Source organism: Osmia lignaria, chromosome 10, assembly GCF_051020975.1.
Source record: "Osmia lignaria lignaria isolate PbOS001 chromosome 10, iyOsmLign1, whole genome shotgun sequence".
Taxonomy (NCBI): Eukaryota; Metazoa; Arthropoda; class Insecta; order Hymenoptera; family Megachilidae; genus Osmia; species Osmia lignaria.
In genome coordinates, this window is record NC_135041.1 from 13,671,248 (window position 1) to 13,692,138 (window position 20,891).

The window sequence follows — 20,891 nt, forward strand, 5'->3', positions numbered from 1 at the left end:
CAAATTTTACAATCTGCATTTATTTTAAAGTGATCATTAAAAATATAAACTAATAACAAATTAATTACAGTTTTTGTTTATTTTCTAATGCATGCACACACACTCACACACATATTAAAGTGGTATCAATATGTATTTAAATACTAGCTAGTGCTTACATTATTAAAATCAAAAATAAATTGATTATGAAATGTTACACTTACAAAACATCCAATTGATATCTTAGACAATATTAATACTGTTTAATCATATAGCACTAATTAATTTCTTTCTTTCAATAAATTATTTTTAGCTTTAAATAGCACCGTTCTTATGAACAAAATGAAATTTCAGAAATATAATACTTCCATAGTTACGAATTTTTAGTATTTTCGTAGATGTTTCTTAATCTTTTGTATAATTAATTGTACATTTTAAAAACTTAAAAAATACTTATTTTATTGCAATCAATGGAAAGAAAAATCATTTATATATGTGTGTGTATATACATATTCAATGTATTGAATTTAAGGTTTAGTTAGAAAAATTTAATTTTTATACAACTTTTAAATGTAAAGAGATTCCAATGTGTAATTAATATTATGTAAAGGCACAATATTAACATATTTTTGGTATATCTTCCATTGTCAATTGTAACAGTAATTCTTTTGAAATAATTGCATTTATATTAATAATAATCATAATAACAATAGGTGTACTGTAATAAAAAGTTCGACGTATCTTCTATACACTATAAATAGAAAAATTCCTTCTCATTTTCTTGGGCAGTAAATTGTGCAGTACTTTAATACCGTTAATATGCACTCTTTGTGATAAGTTTGATATGGAGTACTATTTATGTAAACATACTTTATAACAGTATCAAATCATAAGTCTTTTAGAAACTGAACAGTGATTTAATTTGCATCTTTTGTTATTATGTTCCATGATTACTGATCGTATATGGTATTATTTGTCATTGAACATTCATATGCAATGCATTATTATCATTACTATTCTTAATACAGTTTTATATTTATAGTACAAAACGAAATATATAATACAATTAGTGTTAACAACAATGCAATTGTAGCTGTTGTCTTGACATATGAATCTGATTACCACGTGTATGTTTAACGTTTAAAAATGTTATTCGTATATAAGAAAAGTGAACACACGATTTATACTGATTCTTCTTCTATCCAGTTCCAATATAATAATTACTACGAATATATTTATAAAAAGAAATCACTGCAATCTATTGATTGTCTGTTGCAGATTTTTCTGACCAATATAGTTTACTATCCATAAATGTGTAATAAACTGTGCACTTAATTATTATATTATATTCTTATTCGCAAGCTAACTTACTATCAAAGCTGCTTAAAGCAATCGCAAATGCTTGCAGCGTGCACAATGGAAATCTGTAATCCATTGTAAAAACATCTTCTGCTACACGACCAAATTGCATGACAACATAATCAACTGTAACATAATATTAAAAATTAATTTTCACAATTGACTACCTACATACCTATTGAAATATAGAATACAAACCGTCGCTATCATGTACGACTTGAAAATTCTTTACAGAAGCCTGCGTTACTCGTCCATGAAAATTAAGTACGTATGATTGCGTGTCATCATTCCACACAGGAGTCTTATTATGTAATTCTATTAAGTTATCCATATTTTTTGTTTTCCAACGTTCTATAAAAAAATAATTTGAAATAATGCCACAGTCCTCTCAATATTACAACAAGGATTTGTTCAGTAAAATAGTAATAACAATATACCAAGTAATGTTTCTGATTCATCTCTCGGACAAATTTCAACCCTTTTTTGATCCGACGTCATTCCAGGAATGATAACAGTCATTTTACGCGGCCCTTTGAATCCTAAAACGTTTGTGTCGTATATTACTGCGGCTAATTCTTGTCTTGGGTTAAAGCGATCGTCACGTTTATCATCCTTTATTAGTGAATATCCGTTATCGTAAACGGTAAACTGTGTCCCCAAAAGATTTGATCTTAATTTTCCAATATAAGACTCTCCTCCTCGTGAAAGATCCGTAGGATCAGTGGAAATTAAATAATTACTCGTTGTACTTTTTTTTCTTTTGCGCCCAGCTAATAGAAATATCTGTAAATATAAAACCGACTATCATTTCTATCTTTTAACAAAACACCAAACGATTATATAGAATCAATGCATACTTTTTTCCCATAATCTCGTTCTAAGTGTAAAAAATAGGTTGGGTAGAGACCACGATCCATACCCTTTCTATCACGTGTTATTCTACACTTGTAATGCATTTTTTTATTTGCTGGTTGTAACACAAAATGCTCGATATTTCCTTCCACGTTTCCTTCGAGTTCCGGACTCTGCACAAAGGGTATAAATTTAACATTTTAAGTAATTAATAAACAATTTGTCCTTATGATCACTACTTGCTTACTGAGGAATTATTTTCTCTGTTAATAAGCATACTAGCTCCATCCGATGGTGCTACTCTAAGGGGTGAAGAACATGGTAGAGATTCTGAAGGTGAGTGTATATCTATAGGTGATGATTCTTCATCTGCACAATCAGTAGCTTCCATAGTTTGATAGAAACCTCCCTCTGTGCTCACTTCTGTATTAAAACAAATACATGTATATTTCTGTTACAAGTATAAAGTTTTAATCAATATACCATTAATTCTTGTTTCTATATCCTTATTTTCTGAAAATGTACTTAAATCAGGATTTGTCTGTGATATGCTAAATTGCAATGGCCCATCATATCCTAAAATAAATCAAATTTTTACATATGTTACAAAATGTTGTGATGTTCTAATATCCTTATTTTTTATATCCTTTCTTAAGGTACCTCGAAGTTCTTTATTTGGATTCATCCATTTTGTAGAATGGCTTGTAAGCTGAGTACATGATATATTAGATGCTTGTACCATTCCTCCAGCACCACTTTGTCGTTTTTGTTTCATCTTTTGTGCAATTAGTTGCCTCTGTAACACAAGTTCTAGATTAAAATTTACATACAAGTACATTAGTATACTTCTTAAAAAAAAGTATATTACTTTGATTATGACATTTAAATTTAATGATTTAAAGTTGACCTACTTTTTTTATTCTTATGTATATATGCACTACAATGAAATTAGTTATGAACTATCACAAAAGATTAATACAAATTGTTAAATTTGTAAATTTATAAATTTATAAGCTCAGTTGTTCTTCTAAATATTAATGAATATCAAATATTCTTAAATTATTATATGCACAACCGTATATCACACGTATACCTGTTGTTCAAGTTTCTGTTGTCTTAAATCTAAAGATGTCATACTGCCAATATGTATTAACGAGAACTGTCATATACAATTGATTTCCAGATTAATTAAACTTGTCAGAAAACCAGTTTGTTTACCCCAAACATGTACCGTCGCCCATGGCTACCTAGGCAACCGAATGATAGAGAATTGTAATATATTTTTAAGGCGTAACCGCATTAGAAGAAACTGTGAGCTTTAATTTTAAAATTGAATAATGATTTCAATAATAATTTTAATAATACTTTGCTTAAAGTTTGCAGAATTCTATACCTCGTCTGTCACGGTAGAATATATGTATAAGAATTGTATAATACAAGTTGGTATAGCAGGATGTGACCCGAAAATGAGGGTATTATTATTTCAAAAGATATACTTCCTAATCCCCCTGTGGCTGGGGGGTTTAGAATACAGCCACGGTATCCCCTGCCTGTCGTAAGAGGCGACTAAAAGGGGGCGCAAGAGAAAGACAGGAAAGAAGAATAAAAAGTATGGAAATAATGTAAGGAAAGAAAATGTAACGAGCAAAGGAAAAATGTAACACGAAAAGCAGAATAATGTAAATTGAAAAAGGCGCGGGAAAGTTTCGAGAAGGGAATACTAGCGCCACCAACCGAGAAACAGCGGAAACTACACAACAACTTACCGATTACAGTATGATAAGTCGGTAAGTAGTTTCCAGAAAATAACAATGTCCGCTTCTCGCGTTGAAGAACTAATCAGCTACTTTAAATCACATAATAAAATTAGAGAACAACAAAGTCATTCGGCCAAAGTGCACAGCGTGGGATGGAGCTGCGATGGAAAACTTTTGGCCTCAGGTTCCTTTGACAAATCTGTTTGCATTTTCTCTCTTGGACCTGATCGTTTGGTACATAAATATAACCTTAAATACCGGCATTTTCTATTATTTGCTGTTGTATATTCTATAGATTTTAGTTAACTTATAGTTTCATTATATATTTATTTACGTACTTTATTAAAATATCTATTAAATTTAACGTTATCATTCTAAAAAATCTGTTGCAGAAGCAAGAGACAACTTTTAGAGGGCACGGTGGTAGTGTAGATCAATTGTGCTGGCATGCCTTTTATCCAGAATTATTGTCCACTGCAAGTGGAGATAAAACAGTTCGTATATGGGATACAAGAACTCAAAAATGTACAGCAAATATCAGTACAAGAGGGGAGAACATTAATATATCATGGTCACCCGATGGAAACACAATAGCAGTAGGCAATAAAGAAGATCTGGTGACTTTTATTGATGCAAGGGTAATGAAAATTCGTGCTGAAGAACAATTTAATTTTGAAGTGAATGAAATATCATGGAATAAGGATTCTGATACATTTTATCTTACTAATGGCCAAGGTTGTGTACACATTCTTAGCTATCCAGACTTAGAATTATTACATGTAATTAAAGCACATCCAGGAACATGTATTTGCATAGAATTTGATCCAACTGGAAGATATTTTGCAACTGGTTCAGCAGATGCATTAGTTTCTTTATGGGATGCAGATGAATTATGTTGTTTAAGAACATTTTCAAGACTAGAGTGGCCAGTGAGAACTATATCGTTCTCTTATGATGGACAGTTATTAGCTGCAGCATCTGAAGACTTAGTTATTGATATAGGTGAAGTTGAAACTGGAGAAAAAATTGCAGATATACCTGTGGAAGCAGCAACTTTCACAGTTGCATGGCATCCAAAACAATATTTATTAGCCTATGCTTGTGATGACAAAGATACTTATGACAGAAAACGCGATGCTGGTAGTCTAAAAGTATTTGGATTTGCCAGTGATTAAAACATTATTTTTAAACTTTTTTATTAAAATATACGATTATGTAAAAAAACTATACAACTTGCTTTCTGCACCTCTCCTAATATATTTTAGGATCATAATTTATAAATAACTGAATAATTTATCATTCTGTCTTAATTTTCGAGTTGTCTTAAATAATCTTTCCCTCAAACTGTTTTTATGTGAAATGAAACTGTTTGCGCAGCCAAATCGAATTTGACAAGTTTTCAGAAATTTAGCCACTTATGTCTTCTGTTAAATATATGAAATTGTATGTATGTACAGTTGTGAATACACCTTGATATATAGTATTACATACATATAATACAAGTCTCATGTCAGTAACAAAATTCATTCGTATTTCAGTGTTGATACTTTGTTGACATGGTTACCAGAATTCATTTATTGCTTGACCTTCTTAACTCCCAGACTATTGAACCTTTTAAAAAATTATAATAACTCTTTGTCTTCATGATGTCATGTTTACAAAATCATGAGATTAATTGCGAGTGTCAGTACACACTGACATTCATGGATAATGTTGTTGAAAAAACGTTTTCTGAAATAAAAGATAGTTTTACTCGTGTACCTAGTATTCATGAAGTGGATGAAGAGGACACGGATGAAGAACATGCTTCTGAACATGAATCAGAAACTTGTAAAGATGTTCAACAAATTACAGATATAACAGAAGCTGTAGATGAGGATTCCATGTATAGTAATGAATCGTTTTGTTCTGATGAATCTTGTGATGAATCTGAGGGTACCAATGTCAGTCCAAGATCTTTAAATGATTCACATTTTTCGTCCCAAATTAATGATAGCAAATGTGATAAGGATGATAACGAAGACAAAGATAAACAATCTGAAAATGTAACACAGAACAATGATATAAATTTAACTTGTAAAAATTCAATATGTGAAGATGGTTCTATAGCACTTAAACAAGCAAAAAGTAAAAGAAAAAACATGAGTTTTACAGATGACGAACTGCGGAAGATTGAATGGGAAAATCAACTACTTTTAAAAAGGATAATGGCTCAACAAAGACCAAAAGACAAAGTATTTCATGAAAATATACAACAACCACGAGTAAGCAGCTCTGCAATAAATAGAAGGAAATTACAGAGAAAAATAGAGAATGAAAATATAGTATGTATAAATATTTAAATATAGCAGAGATCATAATGGAAACATCTGATTATACATATAGTTGTCATAATTTATATTATTAAAATATTTTCAGTTACTGCTTCAAAGGATACAACAGGCTAAATCGTGTGTTACGAATACCATGACAAAACCCGGTTACAGACAGACAATTTTATAAAATATAACAAACAATTTTTATGTTTTACACTAATCAAAATGAAAGTATTTGGTAATTTTTTGCTTTTTAAATCAAGAACTTGTAGTACAAACCTTGTGGTTGTGATTTACATATGAATATGTAACTTTTCGTAAATATGAAGTTTTGTAAAATGTCTAGTACATAAAGACAAATAAATATACAATATTCTTTTTATAATAATATGAGCATCTACCAGTTATCTAAATTTTAATAATTATTTAAATTTATACAAGCAATTAAATACCTTATATATTATTATGTATAAAGATTATTTATAAAAGTAAGAAATTAAAACACAGCAATTACCAGTCTTGAAGAGTAGGTACACATTTTTATTTTGTTTTGTATACATCACAACTTTGTAAAATGTTTTGAAAACTTACCGAAGAAATTTCTACAAGTCAAGACTATAAAAATCACAGTTCTCACTCGTTCCAAATAACTTAATTGTTATCTTTTGTGTAACATCAAGACCAACATCCTTTGAGTATTGTAATCATTTTTCATGTACGTGTAAAAAGTACAAAAAAATGATGATGATACAGAACCAAGGAACAAAAACTTATAAAGTAGGAGTTTTTGTATTCACGCATTAACATGGGTTCCTTTGCTTTTTGGTTGTGAAATCTTATTTCAAATTCAGGTATACGACTTTGGTTGGTCATCTAGACTCGATATTATTTAAACAAAAAATGTGATTTTTTTCAATAGCAGAAATTTCAGCCGTAACATAAACATAGGCCAACAAATGATAACATAAATATTTAACGAGTACAAACAAATTTTGTCCGAACTTACGCGATATTATTATGCGAGGTACTATTTAACAACATATCACAATACGCGAAACATCAATAATAATAAAAACCAGCTAGTTGTTTTTAAGCACTATCGATCACAAAAGTGTGACTAATAAATATATCATTACTTTTCATTGAAGAAAAGGAAATTCTCAATCAGGTCTAGATATCACAAGACAAATATCGAAAATTTTTGGGAACGAGATTAATCTTCGTGCTTCTTCTTCCAACATTCTGAAGATGACGGTGTCCATATTGTACTGAGTGAACGAAATGGATCGAAACCCGATCTTTCCTGAAATAAATAATTAAAATATATAAAACATTAATTCTTAGAAAAGAAAAAATTTTCATATTTGTTTGCACAATTTAAAATTACTTGTGTATCTGATTCTGTTGGTAATGATGGTAACTGGGAAATCATGGGAGGAGTGGCTGCACCCCATGGACCTGCAGCCCATACCCCTCCTGTATTTACACCCCAAACACCGCTTCGTTCTTCACCTACTGCTGTTCTGGTATACAAAGGTTCCCAATTTGTTTCTACTGATGCCCAATTGTCTGAAATGTTCAATTTATTATACATTTTTTTATTATACAACATTTTATAGAAAATGATAATACCTTTTAACGTATCCGTCAGTATCAAAGGTTTTTCCGGCGGTTTTGACGATTCCAACTGAAATCCACTTGTGTTATCAGATAACAATTTAAGCATGGAATTATTATCTTCCCATAACTGACACCTTGTATCTTCCTCAGGACTTTCTAATTCCATCAGTGGTTCATCTGTTTCTGGAAGATCATCGTACGGTACCAATTCTCGTTCAAACTGGAAAGTATCATTTACATTAAGATACATGGAAATGAATTACATTTTCGTATGTGTAAAGGTTTAGTTACCGGTGATTCCGTAAAAGCATTTATGAAATAACTATTCGAGTGCTGTGTGTTATTCTGTATCTTCAAAGAATCCTGACCGAGCGGTTTTTCTTTTTCGACAGATTGAATACAGAGAGGCGGAGATTTCGGTATCATCGTATATTCCTTCGTATTTTGTATCAATTCTTGACCCGATTGCTGTTTCATATAATCTACGTCTTTGGTGTCGTTATTAAAGACCATTGATAAATTATGCGTATTTGTTTGGGTTTTATGTAATTTGTTCAAGCCTGAGAATGGCGAAATACTTTCTTGATTCCGTGCCACAACATCACTAAATCTAGCCCTATTTTCACCCCAGCATGCTGGCGGTGGTGGTAACGGAGTAGAAACTGTTCCTAGTGTCCGAGTCGGATCTTCCCTTTGGCTAGTATTTCCGTTTAACGATGCTGCTGTAAGAAAATTAAATAAAAATTTAATATTCAAATTCAGAGATGAATATAAATGATAAGATGATATACTTTTTATATGTCCTTTATCAATGCCTCGACGTTTCTGAGATCCTTTATCTTTTCTAGGAGGATTTTTATTTTGCCTAGGTATCTTAAACGATGACTCAACAGTGCGAGATGTGTGAATATGATGTTTTATGGTAGATCTTGTATTTGTTTTCCATCTGTTTGGATTATTATGTCTGTCTTTATCGTACTCATCATCATCGCAATCACCTTCATAATTATCTCTATAATCTACGCATGGCACAGGAGCAATCGATTGAGGCTTGGTCTTCTTATTTACAGGTTTTCTTTGTAACTTCTCTGATTTCCCACATGATTGATCAAAATTCTGTAACTTAAATTCTGTTAAGATATATTCATTTAAAATACTTAAATAAATAATTATCATTATTCTTACCTTACACGGTGGTGGATCATCTTGAACAGAACTTTCTGTTGTCGTAGACGACGTTTCTTCTTCGGAAAGATGAATGTTATTTCTTTGACTACTATTCGATTCAAATTTTTTAAAGGATACGTGATTGTTATTGCTACTTGTAACTGTTGTTTGTTTCCTTTTATTATCTAATTTACTAGCCCGTGTATTATTCAAAAGTCCTGTCGTGTCAACCTGAACTTCATGATCAACCAATTTTGTTTCCTCTTTAACGATTCCTCCTTGATTAGATTTCCCTTTTCTATTCGTAACCGGGCTTGTTTTTGCGAATGCATTTACAGTATACTTCTTCTCCTGAGTTCCCTGAATATCTGGAAATACGTTTTCCCCTACACAGTTATCCGTCTGAATCTCTTGTACATTGTTTTGTTTTTTATTATTCTTCTTCTTGGCACCAAGCGTAATATTGCTTATAATATTACTATTATCTAAGGTCGATTCCTCGTATCGTTTAAACGACAGTAAATTCTTCGTCTCGGTATCTAACTTAAATCTGCGTTCTTCATCTGCAGACCAATCAGGAATTTTTAGTCCTTTTTGTACATTATCTTTATCTTTAAATTTTTTAACGTTCATCAGTGCCCAATCTGGATAAGTCTCTTCTTTCTTCATTATCTTTTGCTTATCGTCATTTATTAATTTCTCCTTTACGGAAGTCGATTCTTGCGTTGAATGTACAGGCATGTGCGATAATAATCTTAAGTCTAAAGGAGGTTGAACTGGACTTTCTCTTGAGAAGCTAGCTATGGCTCCTCTTAATATCCGATCTGCTTCGAGAAACGAAATAGCGAGAATACATATTAACAGTATGGATGAAAGACTTATGGCTGCCCAGTGCACAACATATTCCCAAGACGGTCTTGTAAGCGCAGCTGTACAAGCTTCCAAAGAATGTGGAGGAAGTGTTGCGAGTAAATTAAGTATTACCATACCGTTTTCGATGTCACTATCAGAACCTAAACTGGTTGATATTAAAAGTTTTCTTTCGACACGTGACAAAGTAAAGTCTGGCGTGAATGCTATTTCAACTTTCTTCGTCGCGTTTGGGTTCAATTTAAACGACATACAGTTTAACACTTTGAAACCATAACCCTCGCACCGTAATCCATTAATATAAAAATCGTACACCTCTATGGGCAACTCTCCTGTATTTCTTGCCATGAAAGATCTTTTCACCGTCAGATTTGGAACTGGATTTCGTTTAAGTTGTTCTCCTGTTATTAAAAAAGAAAAAAGAAAAATGAAAATGTGCTATAATTTTGTTTTGTTATACTCATTCTTATTAGTATATAACTCATTGATATTATTTGATCATTTTAAATGAAGCATTTTCAATAATCTCTCCAGTTTATTTAAACGATAGGACGAAAGTGAAGAAACGTACATACGTTCACAATCTTTGAGATGTTTATCCGCAAGTTCAAATAATAATGGTGTAGTAGAACCTGGTTTTCGATTCCCAAATCTAAATTGTGCATTCGTTCCTTGACCTATCACACGCAATACTTCCAAAATAGTCATATTGTTTCTAGAAAAATTGAAACAAAAAATTTAGAAGCAATATATCTTAATTGAAACTTTTCGCACGCACAAAATTTACCTTATATACAAAAGTGCGGATGATAAAGATGGTGAGAAAGGAGTGTATGATACTCGAATTGTTCTCGATTCCAAAGGTTTTAAATATAAAGGAATCGACTGTGGTATTACCGTGACATCCCATTCTTTTTCAAATTTTTCTCGGTCTACACTACTTTCTTCTAATTTAAATTCCTCCGCAATTGTTGATCCACATTCCACGCACGTGAATTTGAACCTGCCCATAACATTATATGAACATTATTTATATATGCATCGTTATTCCAAATAATATTTGTTAATTTGTGAAAAATGTACGTACTTGGCAGGTAATGAATGATAAAGTCTTGCTCCTTGTGGATAATTCCAATCCATAACTAACTGTATTATTAAAGGACTGGTACTTGGATTGTATACTTTAATCGTACTATACGATGTATTTCCAACTTGTGTTAATGGAAACATTAGAGCAACTTTGTTTTTGTTATTACCAAAACCAGTCAATAAACTGGGCCAATGTGGTTTTATATTTAAATAAAATTTGTGCCCCCGAACTTCAGTTGTATCTAGACGCATCGTAATATTGTCCCAAGAACGACCGCCTGTTGAATTAAGAAAACGTGTGTATCTTGTATTTAATAAATTTAAATCAGAATCTCTTGTATGCGAAGGAAGAGCTAAAGTGTTCAACCATTGCCTGCCAGCTGTAATATAACAAAAAAATATTTATTTAACAATATACATAAAACACAAGATTAATAAGTAATAGTAATTAAGAATTTACCATTACTGTCCAGTGACAGGCCTAAGTAACAATAATGCTTACAAGCCATTGATGGCTCAATTCTTATTGACCCAATATAATTTTCACCTTTTGTTATAACAGGCATTGATGCTTCTTCTAAAGGAATATATTTTATTCTATTATCTTTGTTGACAGGCGCAATTTGAGTTACCTGCATGGGTCTTACAAATGTCGAATATACTTTTAGTTGTTGCACGCAAATTGACCCCTGCACATTAATTGTTATATCAATAAATATTATCTTTCTTATCATTGATGTAATTACTTACGGGAAAACAATCCGTAAAAATAAGTTTCTTTAAAGATATCCTTCCATGTGCAACTCGCATATAAACCGGTAAAGTAAATCTTTCGTAAGTTGTTCTAACAAATACATCACCTACGATCGTGGCTTCTTCAACCATTGGAGTTTTTACTTTAATTTTAAAAATAGCTAAATAGCCAGGTTTTATGTATTGCTGAAATTAATATATATATATATTTTTTTTTTTAAATTTTATTTTACAATATGCGATTTATGCGAAATATTACATACTTACATTGCCTGTATGACTGCATACAGTTATATTACGAAGCTCTTTATCTAAAAAATCAGCTGGACCTCTTTGGCAACCCATAAGTTCTAGCACCGCACCGGGCATATTAACTCCCCATCCATGCAAATCTATATTAATTGGATTTTGATTTTCCAATGCAAAGATAGCTTCGTTTTCAGTTCCGCTTCCTACAGTACCAAAGTTCATTGTGCCCTCGTCACTTTCTCTTTCTTCAGGAACAATTTTTCTTACTTTTCCATCGTAACTCAATAATGGAACTTCGGTTACGGAAACATTCGAATGTATTAAAATTGACGATTCCATTTTTACGTTATCAGTTTTCCTATCTTTTGCGAGTTGTAAAGAAAATATATTGACCTTTTGTTCTGGCTTTATTACTCTCGGGATAAAATTTTTTATCTGTAAAATTTAATATCACTTTGTTCTTTTACAAGATATCGAGTATTCTCTTAAGGATATTAGCAGCAAATCCACGTACCGTAAAAAGTGATTTTACATGCGACGACATTGTGACATTTGTGATAGCTAACGGCAATTTAAATTTATTGACAACGCTAAAATTTCGTGCTTGATTAGATTGGAGAGAACAATAATGTGTAATTGATGCGTTTACTTCTAATCCACCCTGTAGAACTTGTGCTATCCATGGTATTGTTAGTTTTTGACTAGATCCACCGGGACCTATCGCTTTTATCACTAATTTCCCTTTAAAATGTTGTAGTTCTAAACCAGTCTTCCCTAAATAACAGGTATATATTGTTGAATAATATAAAAATATATCAGAAAAAATATAGAGTTTAACCACATACAGTCATAAATTAATGCTCCGATGGCTATCGGTATATCCGTATCCCCTGGAATTACCGCTTGTTCAAAATGAAGTTTCAATGCTTTAGAAACAGGAGTGCTAATAATATTCTGTAAAAATATACAATAAGTATTCTATTAACAGAGGATAATATATTTCAACCACCCACCATAATTTTAATCGGTTTTTTTGCCGAGTTCTTTAAAGCAATGGGATACTGAATGGGAGGTTGTAATGAACCTCCCATGCCTAAATTAATTACACCAGAGCTTCCACCCCAATGAAGACCAGCCCCATTTTTCACTTCAACTTCGACTGTTACAACAAGTACCTCTGATGTATTATTTACTTTAAGTCTGTAATGTGAAGAGACGTTTATAAAACCGAATTTATTTTTATTGTTAAATAAAACGCCACGAAGGTACAAACCTAATGTATGCAGTATGATTTTTTTCTGTGTAAGCATTAAAATGTAATCTTATGATAGGCTTGGTTTGATATGGTGGGATTTCCCATAATTCACGTGAACCTTCAGCCTCTCCTGATGGCAATTCCAATTGAAACTCTCCACCGCTACTATATACTTCTAAAACCTGTTAAAATCCAAGGAAGATATAGATAATACACGTAGATAATAGAAAATTAATACTCCCATTACATACTTGTAAAGCTTCTGCATGTGGATTGTGCATATATATAAGTGGAGTAAATGTTGCATTTAAAGGTAATTTAACACCCACTACAGGTCTGAGTCGATATGGACTACTGACGCTTATTCCCTTTACCTATTAAAAAACACAGCTGTACTTTTAATATAGAAAAATATATCGAAAATTCAGAATTATAAATATAATAAGTTTGTTACTTGGTACTTCACAGTTCCATCTGCAGTATGTATAAAAAGATGTGTATCGATATCTCCTTCGTCACGACCGAGAAAAATAACATCAAATGTTGTGTTCCCCAATGGTGGAATCACCTATAGAAATCAAACTGTGATAACTTAACATTCATGATACTGTATCTAGAAATGTATTGTCTTTCTTTTTATATATATGTATAACAAGTTATCATGAAAAACTTACTTTATTTCGAAAGAATGATGCATGGAAATGACGTGTATTTCCAGAAATTGATAAAAGATGGATTGTTTTGTTATGATCTCTATTAAACAAGATCACAGTTTCTTGGTGGGGTATACCAAGTTGTCTAAGCAAAACAAGATTCTCATTGTACATAGATTCGCTTAGAATCAAAAAATTAATTATCATAACATAGTTACCTCTCCTTGAAATCCAAAACATGTGGTTTGAAATGAACATAAGATAATGAATCTTGTATTTTATCTTCATCTGATGTTGTATCCCTTGAAAAATAATTTTAGAAGTTTAGTACATTCGTTTATAATTGTCAGATGTACTTCTAATAGTGGAAATTGAAAATAGGAAAGGTACAAGAAAAATTAGTTTGAAGTAATCACAGTTAGTAAGCAGTGTTTAGAATTTGATAGTTGTTTAAATATTGTACAATGATGAAATGATTAAATGGTTAAAATACTTGTTAAAACATTAAATCCTTTATATATATTATACTCTATAATATATTACACTAAAAAATTTATATTTACCACATCTATACCTACATAGTTTTTGTATCATTATATTAAAATAATCAGTTATTGAATTAGTATCTTTGTTCTAAATAGATATTATATATTTATGCTACATATAATCAAATCATCAGTAGAAGACTACAATATAATATATAAATATTTTAAAAGTAAAGAAGAAAATTTATAATAAAAACCTTTCCTACTTCCACTCACCATTATTTTAATGAGTATTATGCTTACCCAGCCCCATGTACTGTATTAGCAAAATCCTAGAAAATAGAAACATAATAAATTATATGATACTGATACAAATAATTTATGCTTCAAGCTTTTCTAAAACATATTAACGTCATTTCATCTATCAAGAAGTAAAATTATATTAACAACAATATACCCCTGATATTTATTATTATTAAAATATTCTTCCAGAAGTAATAATGCACCAACCTTATGCATAGACATTGGTATATTGTCCAAAAGGTATTGAACATCATTGTCATCCTGTACAAAGGCTGTAATAAATTTAATGATATTAATTACTATTACAAATATCACTGTTAGCAATTATTTGTTACTGTCGTTAGTCATAAACAACATGATCACTATATTTCACTTGTACATTAACAAAGATCTTTATAAATATCAATGTACTATTAATATGATAAAATTATGATGAATATGTTGAAAATTATTTTAAACTTATAGTGATATCTCAAAATTTTATTTATTTAAGTACAATATAACACAATACAACACAGAAGATAGAAAAAAAACATTGTATGAAACTTTCATTTAAAATATAAATTTATTTCATCTGAATAAATGCAATACAAAAATGATGGGTTAATATAATGTATATTTTTTCAAGCATACAAATACAAACTTTTGTTTTTCTTTAAAAATAAGGATTACACGACCTTTGAATAAAATGAAGAAAACATTACATAAAAATAATGTTAATAATGTGGGTTAAATAGAAGTGTACTTTTTTAAAATGTATATTATTGTGGGTAAATGAAGGTAATTAAAATAGTGTAAATATATGCTTACCATTATTGTGCCCGTGTAAGGACGGTCGAATTTGTGACGTCAGCTCGAAAAATGTTAACAAGAGGAGGTAATAAAGTACTTTTAACTCAGTCATAATAATAGTCTCACTGTGTTGTTTGCTGTTTTGTCTTTAGCAGAAATGAAAATCCGCTTTCGGCCATACTTTTGCCACTATCGAATTCTGAAGTATCGATTCCACTTCCGTCCGATTTGAAACCCTTCCACAAGTGAATTTCGTGCAACCAATCTGACGAGGATAGATTATATGTAGTTCTTGTATCTTTTATTATTATGTCAATATACTGTTGATATTTAAAACTCCTTTATCTATCCACTAATTGCATATTTAATTTTTTCTCTAGAAATAGTTCCCTTCTCTGGAATATAATGAAATTGTTACTTTTCCACTTAGTTCAATTTTCTGAACGATTATCATTGCAGACTTAAAAAGTAAAGTTGCTTTTTTGATTGAAGCGATATATGACTATTGTTTTTACTATTTTACTATAGGAAAATTTCCAATTTTACTAGTCTATTCGAATGTTCTATTATATACCGAATAAGAATGTAAGCGCCATCTGCTCACTGGTCATTGTACATACATAGTACATGCATATGTACATACACGGTTACCATACCAGTGACTACAGATCCAACAAGACTGGACATCTTGAAATTGTTCCTTGACGAGCGCAATTTGCTAAATAACTCCGAAAGGAAATAGGGTAAATTAAATAATAACTCAGCTGCTTTTTTTAAATGATTTATTTGAGAGGGTGCATGAAGTGAATACACGTTTGTTTTACAATTATTTTAATAATGTTTCGGTCTCGTACTAGTTTTGTACTAGATCGATACCCGATCAGCTGTGACATTTCGCTTCACTGCTTATCGATCGATCATCCAGCAGTTGGTAAAGTCGAGGAGGACAAGAAGGGCGGCCCAGGCCTCTCCTAGCAAGGATTTGGCGGCCTCGCCAGGTCGAGGCTGCCATTAGACTGCCATTAGACATTAGACCTCCTCCCTTAAGACGTGGGAGGCTCCGACGTTGGAGCCTCTCTGCAACGTCAGTGAAGGTCACCGTGGTGGTTTTAATGGGTAAAAATCCCGCACTACTCATCGCCCCTCCATCTAGGGTGTGATGGGTGTCATTTCGAAGATTTCCACCACGTAAAAAAAAAAATTTCCTTACTTTCCCTTCCTAAAATTTCTTTCTAACTTTATATGCATCTCTTACATCTTTCTATACGGTACATACCTGAATTCTTTACATCTATGCATCCCTGATAATAAATTGCAGACCCCCTAGCGGCAAAAATGCGAACTAAATTTTCGATGTCGAATCAGCGCCATCTGGTGGTCGAAAAAGGAACTAAACCATGCCGAAATTTTGGCCCCCTGGCGGCAAAAATGCGAACTAAATTTTCGATGTCGAATCAGCGCCATCTGGTGGCCGAAAAAGGAACTAAACCATGCTGGAATTTTGGCCCTCTGGCGGCAAAAATGCGAACTAAATTTTCGATGTCGAATCAGCGCCATCTGGTGTCCGAAAAAGGAACCAAACCATGTCGAGATTTTGTCCCTCTGGTGGCAAAAATGTGAACTAAATTTTCGATGTAGAATCAGCGCCATCTGGTGGCAGAAAAAGGAACTAAACCAGGCTGGTATTTTGGCCCTCTGGTGGCAAAAATGTGAACTAAATTTTCGACATCGAATCAGCGCCCTCTGCTGGCAAAAAAGGGAACTAAACTTTGTAGAAATTTAAATTTAAAATTATTTTTCTCGAGACTTTACTTACCTTTACTTACCTTTACTGGAACTAGTCAGTGGCGATAAGTATATTATTTATAATATATTGTTATATAATATATTAATATAGTCCATAACTGCGACGCGCAGGTTGGAAGATGGTGGGGGAACGCAGCGAGCTCTCTGCTAATCGCTTTCCACTTCGTTTGGGAGTATCGCCAATCAGGGCGAAGATGCGTACTGGAGATGCGCGAAGAACGAAAACTGGTCTTTTCGCAGTTATGGACTGTGGTGAACTGCGGTATATAGTCACTGCTATACCTGGCCATAACCTTAAAAGTAAACAAATGTATATAAAATATAGTATGATAATTTGTCATATTTAATTTCTGTTTAACATATATAAATATTGTAAACATTAGTAGTCATTATATTTTGTTGGTTATCGATATTAAGATTACAACATGCGAAATACTGGTATGTAACATATCTGTGTCCTTTTACCATCATTAAATTTGATATGAAACTGCCCTGCAGATGTGTTACTTAATATTTATTGCAAATAAAACAGGTAAAAGGGGTGACAAAAAGAAGCTTTCATGGATCTATAGGAAAAAGATAAGATTTCAAAAGTCTAAGAGAGGTACAGAAATTACAAATAATAATGGAGAGGAAGATAAAATACCTAGAATTATTGTGCGTAATGTACCATTTAAGGTTGGTCTATTTCTTTTTATTATTATCTAATTCAAAGTACTCTGTTTGCATTAATATACTTATCTTTATTGATTTATGGTACTAGGCAACTATAGAAGATGTACAAAAATTATATGAACCATTTGGTCAAATATCAGATATAAACTTTCCAAAACGTGCAGATGGTATACCAGTTGGATGTTGTTTTATTCAATTTAAACAATTAGAACAGGCATCAAAAGCAATATTTAATACAAATAAAAAGGAATTCCTTGGTAATTCATTAGTTTCGTAGTTTTAAACATAATGAAGATTAATAATAATTATTTGATGGTAATAAAATACTAAAAATCTATTTTTAGGTAGGATAATAAGTAGTAGTTGGGCCATTCCAAAATCTAAATATTCTGAAAAGCTAAAAAATGAATCTATAGTGAACCTAGATAATGGTAAGGTAGATGACAACAACATAACCAAAGATAATGCATTAAACAATGATAATGAAAATCAAGATTTTGATAAAAGTGACGATTTTGATAAAAAGGAAAAATTAACTCAAATAAGAAAAGAAAGGAGAAAGTTGTTGAAAGAAAAAAATCGAAAGAAAAGGGCAAGAATTATAGTAAGAAATTTATCATTCCAGGTAAGATACATTTATGCTTATCAATGAATTTTTTTTATGATTTAAAAGCTTTATTTATTTTATATCTTTAGGTAACTGAAGAAAATTTAAAAGATCATTTCTCTCAATACGGAACAATTGAAGAAGTACAAATTTTGAAAAAAGAGGATGGTAAACATGTGGGTTGTGCATTTTTACAATTTAATCATGTACAAAGTGCAGCTAAAGCTATACATTATGCCAATTTGCAACCACTTCTTGATAGGCCTATTGTAGTTGATTGGGCTGTACCTAAAAACAAATTTTGTAAAAATTCTGAAAATGAAACAAACGGTGCGGTGGAAGTAAAAATAGAAAAAGACAGTGATGCTGAAGATACAGATCTGGCTGTTACAACTGGTGATGGATTATGTAGGTAAGTACATATTTCAGTTATTGTTAACTTATTTATTAATTCAGAATTAATACATGTACTCATATATTAATTTTGTATGACTGTAGTGAAGATGAAATAACAGATGCACATGACTCAGATAGCGATGATTTAGTAGAAGCAGAAGTTAAATCAGAATGTGAAAATGAGGCTTTAGATCAAGAATTGTCTGAAGTTGATGAAAAAGATAAAGTAAATGAGAAGGAAGAAATAAAACGTCCACGTTATGAATCTCATGATGTTTCTGAAGGAAAAACTGTATTCCTCAAAAACGTACCATTTTCTATAAAGAATGAAGAATTGAAAAAATACATGGAACAGTTTGGACCAATTTATTATGCCCTTGTATGTATAGATCCGCTTACCGAGTATTCAAAGGGTACAGCATTTGTTAAATTTAAGGTAAATTTTTACGGGTATTTAATATTTGATAGCAAACTTTAGAACTATTTTTAATTCAAGTTCAATTTCAGAATGTTGAAGATGCTGAAAAGTGTCTATCCGCAGGAACTGAATTACAAATGGAAGATCAAATAATTGAAGCACAAAGAGCATTAGATAAAAATGAAATCGAAAATAAAGCAAATTCGAAGCATCAACGACAAAAGGATTCTAGAAACTTATATCTTGTGAAAGAAGGAGGTAACATTAAAGAAAAAGTTAATAATTAAACTTTTCTAAGGATTACTCATTGTATAAATATTTACTTTTTAGTTGTATTAGCCGGAAGTCCCTCTTCTGTCGGAGTTTCTGCCGCAGATATGGCAAAACGATTACAAATAGAACAATGGAAATCACAGATATTGCGGAATTTGAATATGTTTGTATCCAGAGTACGTTTAGTTATTCATAATTTACCAGCTACATTAAATGATGATAAGCTCAGAAAAATAGTTGAACAACATAGTCCTCCGAACGCAACAATTAAAGAGGTATATTTAAATTTTAATATCACTAATGGTACAATTTTTCCTGAAAAATAATTTAAATTAATTTTATAAAGGTACGAATTATGCGAGATCTTAAAAATGTAGATATGAAAGGTGTAGGAAAGTCGAAGGAATATGGATTTGTTGCGTTTACAAGACACGAAGATGCACTTGAAACTTTAAGAAATATAAATAACAACCCAAATATATTTACCCCAAAACGAGTACGTAATATATTATAAATCAAGGTACAATTAAATAAATTCATGTTTCTACATATACTTTTATTTATTCAGAGACCAATAGTATCTTTCTCAATTGAAAATCGAGTCTTGGTAAATGCTAAACAGAAGAGACTTCAAAAGAGCCGAGAGAATAATCCCCTTTGTTCGGAAAATAATAATAATAAAAGAAAAGGGGAAAAAGCAGATGCGGAAGTTACAATAAAAAAATTAAAAGTTGGAAATGTAGATAAATCTGACAAAAAATCGTATGTTGGAATGATTGGAAAACCTGGTGAAAATAAGTTACGATCGAAATTTAATATAAAAAATCAAGCAATTTTACATAATCAAACTCTAAAGAAAGAAAAGAAGATGAAGAAATCTTCTAAGAAGTTAGACATAAAAAGAAGAGCAAATATTGCGAATAGAAATGAAATTAAAGTAAGTATTCATTTGTGGATATTAGTATATTAATACGATTTTAATCATATTTGTCTTTGCAGCCTAAACAGGGAACAAAGGTACACGCAGATGATGTGAACTTGGATAAACTTGTGCATAAATACAAGAATACATTGAAATCAATAGAGCTGAGAAAGTCAAAGTGGTATGAATCATAATGTCAAATCATTTTGAATGGTGTAAAAACGAATGAATTTTAATATAATGTATAACATAATGAAACTATTTAATAAAAATATTGTATTAACAAGTTTTGTGTC

At 31.3% G+C, this 20,891-nt stretch overlaps 5 protein-coding genes across 7 annotated transcripts; 3 read left to right on the plus strand and 2 right to left on the minus strand.

Annotated features, from left to right (window-relative positions):
* Positions 1 to 472: 472 nt before the first annotated feature.
* On the minus strand, positions 473 to 3,539 carry ktub (Tub domain-containing protein ktub). The gene is made up of 8 exons (XM_034339369.2): positions 3,284 to 3,539; positions 2,851 to 2,986; positions 2,674 to 2,766; positions 2,438 to 2,613; positions 2,196 to 2,363; positions 1,776 to 2,121; positions 1,537 to 1,689; positions 473 to 1,464 (listed from the first exon to the last, which is right to left on the minus strand). The coding sequence occupies exons 1-8, from the start codon at positions 3,323 to 3,325 to the stop codon at positions 1,331 to 1,333; spliced, it is 1,248 nt and encodes a 415-aa protein (XP_034195260.1). The 5' UTR covers positions 3,326 to 3,539; the 3' UTR covers positions 473 to 1,330.
* Positions 3,540 to 3,654: 115 nt separating this feature from the next.
* Positions 3,655 to 5,122, plus strand: tex (THO complex 3 homolog tex). Of its 2 annotated transcripts, XM_034339394.2 has the most exons (3): positions 3,655 to 3,977; positions 4,061 to 4,181; positions 4,340 to 5,122. In XM_034339394.2, exons 1-3 carry the CDS (start codon positions 3,967 to 3,969, stop codon positions 5,120 to 5,122), a joined length of 915 nt encoding a protein of 304 aa, XP_034195285.1. In that variant the 5' UTR covers positions 3,655 to 3,966. The 2 variants fall into 2 exon arrangements, with proteins under 2 accessions (XP_034195285.1, XP_034195279.1); XM_034339388.2 differs by lacking the exon at positions 3,655 to 3,977 and having other exon boundaries at positions 3,988 to 4,181.
* A 468-nt stretch (positions 5,123 to 5,590) lies between these two features.
* On the plus strand, positions 5,591 to 6,652 carry LOC117611450 (uncharacterized). The gene is made up of 2 exons (XM_034339408.2): positions 5,591 to 6,271; positions 6,366 to 6,652. The coding sequence occupies exons 1-2, from the start codon at positions 5,591 to 5,593 to the stop codon at positions 6,447 to 6,449; spliced, it is 765 nt and encodes a 254-aa protein (XP_034195299.2). The 3' UTR covers positions 6,450 to 6,652.
* A 132-nt stretch (positions 6,653 to 6,784) lies between these two features.
* Tmem131 (Transmembrane protein 131) lies at positions 6,785 to 16,052 on the minus strand. 2 transcript variants are annotated; one of them, XM_034338948.2, is made up of 23 exons: positions 15,517 to 16,052; positions 14,914 to 14,978; positions 14,707 to 14,735; positions 14,137 to 14,220; positions 13,940 to 14,063; positions 13,720 to 13,833; positions 13,517 to 13,639; positions 13,284 to 13,447; positions 13,024 to 13,210; positions 12,856 to 12,964; positions 12,525 to 12,784; positions 12,029 to 12,445; positions 11,759 to 11,947; positions 11,469 to 11,697; positions 11,007 to 11,388; positions 10,707 to 10,922; positions 10,495 to 10,634; positions 9,068 to 10,320; positions 8,674 to 8,998; positions 8,174 to 8,601; positions 7,895 to 8,102; positions 7,650 to 7,831; positions 6,785 to 7,565 (listed from the first exon to the last, which is right to left on the minus strand). In XM_034338948.2, exons 1-23 carry the CDS (start codon positions 15,608 to 15,610, stop codon positions 7,476 to 7,478), a joined length of 5,412 nt encoding a protein of 1,803 aa, XP_034194839.1. In that variant the 5' UTR covers positions 15,611 to 16,052; the 3' UTR covers positions 6,785 to 7,475. The 2 variants fall into 2 exon arrangements, with proteins under 2 accessions (XP_034194839.1, XP_034194834.1); XM_034338943.2 differs by having other exon boundaries at positions 8,174 to 8,604; positions 15,517 to 16,050.
* A 1,335-nt stretch (positions 16,053 to 17,387) lies between these two features.
* LOC117611609 (RNA-binding protein 28) lies at positions 17,388 to 20,860 on the plus strand. The gene is made up of 11 exons (XM_034339619.2): positions 17,388 to 17,742; positions 17,837 to 17,982; positions 18,068 to 18,236; positions 18,324 to 18,604; positions 18,676 to 18,998; positions 19,085 to 19,418; positions 19,490 to 19,658; positions 19,731 to 19,948; positions 20,020 to 20,169; positions 20,242 to 20,610; positions 20,673 to 20,860. The coding sequence occupies exons 1-11, from the start codon at positions 17,730 to 17,732 to the stop codon at positions 20,787 to 20,789; spliced, it is 2,289 nt and encodes a 762-aa protein (XP_034195510.2). The 5' UTR covers positions 17,388 to 17,729; the 3' UTR covers positions 20,790 to 20,860.
* Positions 20,861 to 20,891: the final 31 nt, after the last annotated feature.